Source organism: Microtus ochrogaster, chromosome 1 (assembly GCF_000317375.1).
Source record: "Microtus ochrogaster isolate Prairie Vole_2 chromosome 1, MicOch1.0, whole genome shotgun sequence".
NCBI classification, from domain to species: domain Eukaryota; kingdom Metazoa; phylum Chordata; class Mammalia; order Rodentia; family Cricetidae; genus Microtus; species Microtus ochrogaster.
In genome coordinates this window covers 35,391,658-35,398,523 of record NC_022009.1, presented here as the reverse complement: position 1 = coordinate 35,398,523, position 6,866 = coordinate 35,391,658, and the positions used below count along the sequence as shown (strand labels likewise).

Here is a 6,866-nt window from a genome sequence, read left to right as displayed (position 1 = left end):
ACCCCTGCCGTCCGCATCCGCGGCCACCCCCCACCGTCCGCCCAGGGCTCGAGCGTCCGCAGCGGGGCCCCGAGCGATGCCCGCTGGGCGCCCGCGAAACTTTGTCGGCTGCACTGAAGGCAGCGGCGGCCCCGCGCCGCGCTTGGCCAGGTGAGTCCGTGCCCTCGTCCTCCCGCGCCACCCAGGCTGGGGTCCACGCCGGGGAGCCGTCGTGGTGGCCCGCAGCGGTCAGAACTAGGCTTACAGTGCGGGGCGCGGGCCAAGCTGGACCCGGAGCGGGGAGGACCCCCCTCCCCCCCCCAGCCCTGAGCCTAGAAGTTGCTCGACCAGGAGTTTCCTCCACCGACGAGCCGGCTGCACTCTCGTGCCTCGGTTTCCCCACAGACCCGGAGAGCGACAGAGTTGGTATTGTCTGCGAAGCAGGCATCCCTAGCAATCCGGGTCGGTCAGAGGGTGCCAGTCAACTGGAGACCCCAAGACCGCGAACGGGCGCCTAACAAAGATCCCCTCCCTAACCGAGCACGCTCAGCACCGGCCGCGAGCATCCCGAGACTCGCGGGGCCCTACTCCTCCGCACCCTGATTCTTTGCAAGCCTTTCTGGGCCCCCATGTGAGTTGGGACGGTGGGTGCTTATTGATTTGTTTTTTCGGCTCGCCATGCTGCGGCCAATAAAAGGTTTATGACATCTGACCGGCAGTGAAGGTATGCGAGCTCCCAATTGCCCTGTGTACGAGGAGAAGAGCAGTTTTCTCGTTGCCTGGCAACGCCGCTGATTGACGGAGGGCACAGCCAATCGCTGCTCTCGTTGGTCCCCTTGAAATGTTTTTGACAAGTACAGTAAAAGGGAGTGGAGCGCGTGCGTGTGTGCGCGCGCAAGGAGGGGGAGGTTCCCGGTCCCCCAAACTCGAGACTGCCCAGCTTCGGTTGAGGAAGATTTCTCAACTTTTTAAAAAGTTCACCGCTAACCTCTCTTCAGACCTGGGCCATTATGGCATTGTCAGTTATTTGGAGACGTTCTGCTATTAGCAAAAAAAAGTAAGATTTCCTGCTCCATTTTTTTCTGCGTTGAAAGAAAGGAAGATAAAACACAGGAAGTCATAAAAAAAAGGAGGGTGTGTGAAACGTAACCAATAACTTGAAAAATTTAAGGCGGTCACTGGTGGGTAACTATTCAAAGCAAAGTTATTAGCAGCAGATTAAGAACATTTGCTCGACTGCAGGCTCACACTCTCCCTCCACCCCTCTAAAAGAAGAAAAAGAAGGGGAAAGAGATTTGGAAAATGTCGCAGTTAGGGATAATAATGGAAAACTCCTCAGCTGTGGTTGTTGTAATATAGACGTTGTTACTCAGGAGCCTTCCATCCTGTTAAAAAGCGTGGGATTTATAGGGGTGGAGTTAGTGGAGAGTTTGGGGAAGCAAATAATCCGGGGTTTAGGGACTCCTTCAGGCCACCTCTTCTTGGCATTAGCCTTTAGAATTTTTTTCTTGCAGGGCCACGTTGCCGGCAGTGTTTGTTGAAAACAAAAGAAAACATGGAGAATAGCATGTTAGTTCCTTGGGGAAGCTGCTGACAAATAAGCAAATTAAAAAGAAAGAGAGCAGTGTGTTGTCATAGCAACAGTGCAATTAAATTACTTTACTGTCAGCCATGATATAATTTTCCTGTTTGGAAGCTCAGGAGACATAAAACTTTCATTTGGGGCTAAAGTTGACTTAACTGGCTGGGTAGTTCTCTTTTGTGTGGCTATGCTGGCAGTTAGACCCTTTTCTAGGGGACTCCGAGGAAGCTCTGAGACAAGCTGGCCCTGATTTTTTTTTCTTCATGAGGAAGTTAAAAGCAGTATCAGGCTGGATTCAGTAACATCTCCAAAACTGAAGATACAAGCTAATATTTTTTTTTTGATAACATAGATTAGCTCCCTTGTTTGATAGAAATATTTCCGTGGATGAATGGGTTGGGCTGTGAAGCCCTGTGGTGATTTTTTTTTTTTCTCTTTAGAGTTTGCATCTTGCATCCACTTGGGAGCTGTGGCCCTTGCATCTCTGTCCAGCCGGTAGGCAAGTGCTGTAGCATGCTGGCACTGTGCCTGGTGTTTGCAGCTCTGCATCACGTTTTCTAGAATGCAGTTCTAGAACTTCCTGCACTGAAACTTCCTGTGCTGTGTTAGTGGATAGTTCGAGGTGTGGAACGACCAACCATTTGTTTGCCTTCTCTAGACACAGTGCTTATAATCCCTCACTGAGCCAAAAGAAAGATGCTGTTCCTAAACTAAGGCCGTAGTTGTAACTCTGCACACACGGAGTGAAAGATCCGTTGTCCTTTTTATCTTGTGTTGTGTTCCGGAGGGTTGTGTCTGTAGGGATTTTCTGTTTGTGAAGCTGCCATCTCCTTGTCTTTTCTTGTCAGATATAGATAGTTTTGCTGTCTGTTCTAGGTCACTGATAGGGGATGCTGATGGTCAGGGGAGAGTCTGCTACATTTTCTGTTGAATTCGCCTTTCTGTTTTGAAGTTTCTAATTGCTCTCTCAGCTTCATTTTCTTCACGAATTCTAGTTCTAGGTAGTGGCGTATTTTTCATTCCCATTTGTTTTTTTAGTGCCCGAGGTTACATGCTTTTTCTGTCTAGGTGTGATGTCCTTACTTCCTCAAGTTGTAGTCTGAAGAATTCCTTGTTGTCCTTGTTTACACTTTTCAAATGTAATTAAAGTTGCAGTTTTTCCTTATGATTTTTTTTTTTGTAGGACAGAATAAAACCAACCAATCAAACCAATGGTTTCTGGTTGCAGTTTCACCTCCAAGACCCTGAGGTGGGTCTTTTTATAGGATTGGAAGTAATTCTCTTTGCCTTCCCTCCCATCTCATTATTTTTCCTTACATTGAAAAAGATCACATTTATTATATATGCACATAAGAAAATACACATATGTATACATGTGTGTATATATGCACATGTATGTCTATGTATATATGGGAGTGTGTGATTGCCATAGCGCACATGTGGAGCTCAGAGGACAAATTGCTGGAGTTCCTTTTGCATCCTGTAGGTCTGGGAGCTTAAACTCAGGCTGTGGGGCTCAGCAGCCAGGGACTGTAGCTGCTAAGCTGTCTCGTCCACACTCTTTTCTTTTTGAGATTGGATCTCCTGTAGCCCAGCTTGGCCTTGAACTCTCAATCTCTTTTTGATTTTTCCAGACAGGCTTTATTCTGTAGCTTTAGAGTCTGGAACTCGCTCTTGTAGACCGGACTGGCCTCGAACTCACAGAGATCCACCTGCCTCTGACTCCCAAGTGCTGGGATTAAAAAAAGCATGCGCCATCCTTGCCCGGCTGAACTCTGAATCCTCTTGCCATAGCCTGCAGAATGCTGGAATTGCAAGTGTGCTGGGATTACAGTTGAGTGAGCACCTTCAGACCTGGCATTTCTATTTTTCTTTCTGAAGAGGATAAACAAAGAGACTGGAACTACAAAACCACAGTAATTGTCTATTACACCTATTTTGTTGGGTTTATCCTGAGTCTTTAAGGAAATCTGCATGTTATGGATGTGTGTGCATTGTCATAGAGGACCAGAGACACCAAATAGTAATGTTCTCTCTCCTCTGGTCACAGGGAGCAACTGGAGACCCAAGGAGAAGCTGCTTATGATGAATTTGCGCATTAAAAGTGCCACCTATGTCTCCAGTTGTCACCATGCTGCTAACATACTGAGCTCATTTTTTCTTCATTGTGTAACTGTATGGTGGGCTTGTGTGACTCCCATGTGGGTGACCTATGAGGCCATCACCATGTAACTGAGACCCGGATGGGGGAGAGGGAGTTAGGCGGGACCTGACTCTGATTTCTGTTCTGCATTTCTCCAGCTCCTCACTTCTCTTTGCTGTCCTTCCCAGGAGCCTTCACGTAAATGGGTCCAGTCATGCCTGCCAGTAAGAAGCCGGAGAGCTCAGGAATCAGTGTGTCCAGTGGACTGAGTCCCTGTTACCGGGGCAGCGGATTCTCCAAGGCCCTGCAGGAAGATGATGACCTGGACTTCCCTCTGCCTGACATAAGATTGGAAGAGGGGACCATGGAAGATGAAGAGCTGACCAATCTGAACTGGCTGCATGAGAGCAAGAACTTGCTGAAGAGCTTTGGGGAGTCGGTCCTCAGAAGTGTCAGCCCCGTCCAGGACCTGGATGATGACACTCCCCCCTCCCCCGCCCACTCGGACATGCCCTATGATGCCAGGCAGAACCCCAACTGCAAGCCCCCTTACTCCTTTAGCTGCCTCATATTTATGGCCATCGAGGACTCTCCGACCAAGCGCCTCCCAGTGAAGGATATCTACAACTGGATCTTGGAACATTTCCCGTATTTTGCGAACGCACCTACTGGGTGGAAAAACTCAGTGAGACATAATTTGTCGTTGAATAAGTGTTTCAAGAAAGTGGACAAAGAGAGGAGTCAGGTATGTTGCCTGGGTCACCTGGAAATGGATTTATTTTTTGTTTTAACCTCAAAAGTTTTTTTTTTTGGCATTGAAAATGAATGCATAGTCACCTTGCTGAAGTAATTATGAGTGGATAATTTGACACCTTAGATAGTTGTGAAAAACTATCTTTTCTTACATGTATTGGGTAATGCTTTTTTTTTTTTTTTTTGTTCTTGGGGGATCAGTTTCTTGAGGGTACCGTGATATAATTTCACATAATCTTACAAATGAGGTTTGTAATTTTACAATTCAGTGTCTTTATGTCTTACACGTGGTTGGGCCGGTTTGGTTTAAAGTTCAAAGATCTATGTGGCATTACACAGTCTGTTAAACGGGGAGGCTTTATTTAAGGAAAATTGACTCTTTCTGAATATTGGAAAAAGACACTGGAATAAGTGGAAGATGATGTATTTTTGAGACTTGAATATACTTATTTATTCTAAGGCCAATCAGAGACTGGAAGTGTGGGTGACTTATGAAATCTACTAGTATGAGTCCTGGCTTCGGTTGAGGTTCCCATTAGAGACTGGCTTTAAAACGTTTGAAGTTTTTTTTATTTTTTTTTATTTTTTACTTTGTGTGTGTGTGTGTGTGTGTGTGTCTACGAACATATGTACGAAAGTGCAGGGGCTTTCAGAGGCCAGGGGTATCTGAAGCACTTAGAGCTCAATATACAGTTAGTTGGTCATGAGCCATCCAGTGTGGGTTCTGAGAACTGAACTTGGGTCTGCTGCCAGGCTGTGGGCAGACCATGGGCACTCTTAACTGCTGAGCCATTGGTCACAATACCGGTGACGTCAGGCAGGGGTGTGCTTGTCTCTATATTCATGAGCTGCCTTCTTTTCTGGGGCCTTAGCTTTGTGTGTATCTGTGATGATCAAGGTGCCTCTCCTAGGGTGAAATCTGTTATCCTTGGGAACTCAGTCTCTCCTTTTCCTAAGTGTTTGGAAACCAGTCCCAGGACTTGACTGAGTTTCATTCTTTCAGATAATTTAAAAAACTTAAAAACTGCTCTCCTTCAAAGAGCCAGGCTGTGACATTAAACACATTTGTATAGGTTACTTGTTAGAGGCAAGAGCGAGCAGGAGAGCTTGAACCAACAGTTCTAGGCTTAGAATGTGGACCAGGAAGCGCTCAGCCGGCCCCGGGAGCCGCATGCCACTGAAGAAACCGCGAAAGGGGCCTTTAGCTCCATGTCATCCCTTCTGCAGGTTACAGCATGCCTGCCTCTCCGTGTCTGACATAGCGCCACTGCACATAAAAGTAATTCAGCTAGTGCGTGCGCAGTCTGAAATGTTACACTGGACCAGCTCTAAGTGTGCAGTGAGACTCGCAAAGACGATTGATTCATCATCCTGCCCTGCTAGCAAGCACTGGATGGTGTCCGCAGAGCTTACCAGGAGGGTCTGCTGAGCCCCAGCAGGATTCTGGGAGACTCATTTTTCCTGGGGTGTTGGCTGTCAATCTGGGCAGACGCTGATACCTGTTGACAGGGAGTGTTTTGAAGGACCCGAGATTGTTAATCTTCCAGATTGTTGAGTTCTGGCTTTGCAACTCAGGTGCTGACCTGTATTGACATGTTTTTGATCAAATGCCAGTCAGTTTTGTGGCTGAAAGTCAGTTCCCAGCGTTTTGATGCTGTTAAAAAAAAGCTACAGTTGTGAATTGCCCCCCCCCCAACCCCTAACCCCTGTCAACCCCCACCCTCTCCACTTTTCTTCTCTTTCCTCGGGTGAGCAGGAGGTCTCTGGTGACTGACTGTTCCTAGTGTCAGGCATACTCAATATTGCCGGGCCCTAGCCCTGGCCTGTTTCCTGGGGGTTTTCTCCTGGATTTGCTGAGTAAAAGGGAAGGCATCCTTGCTGATACATTGCCCAGTGAGAGTCCCCTGGGCTCTGTAGATACGCTTGTCTTCTTCCCAGGGAGTTTTACTTTGGCACTAGGTTCAACTCAACACAAATGACTGAGCACACCCAAATGTTTGTGAGGGACGCGGTAGATGGAGGTGAGGATAGGAGCCAGGCTCGCGTTACACCCGCCCAGTTAGCCGAGGCTTCTTCCTTTCTGTTTGTTTGTTTGATGTTTTGATGTGTTTTGGAAACTGGAGAACAGTTTTAAGCTTGGCATAGCAGTGGGAATGCGGAATCCAGTGTGATCCTCGTCCCCGAGGGCTTGGAACGTAGACCCTGCTGGACAACTGTTTGGCTGGGCCCTTGGAGCAGGAAGGAACAGAGATTGCATCAGTCACCGAAGGCACCTCAAACTGTTACCATTTCTCAGGCCCCTCCCTGGAGATTTGGTTCTGAGGCTGGGAAAGTTGGTTGTTCAGAGGCTTGCCTAGGTAAGGCCCCTGAACCAGGGAGGGACCTTTCAGGGCTCAATTTCACCCCCCC

General features: G+C 47.7%; 1 protein-coding gene across 3 annotated transcripts in view; it reads left to right on the top strand.

The window, feature by feature from the left end:
• Positions 1–6,866, top strand: part of Foxn3 (forkhead box N3) — a 381,858-nt gene that overhangs the window by 170,238 nt on the left and 204,754 nt on the right. For 2 of the 3 annotated variants that reach the window (XM_005343444.3, XM_013346136.2), the window contains exon 3: positions 3,893–4,449. In XM_005343444.3, coding sequence (XP_005343501.1) covers positions 3,907–4,449 — 543 coding nt within the window. In that variant the 5' untranslated portion in view covers positions 3,893–3,906. Of the gene's footprint in view, positions 1–11; positions 151–3,892; positions 4,450–6,866 lie in introns of those variants that run through there. The other variant, XM_026780643.1, reaches the window with a different exon arrangement.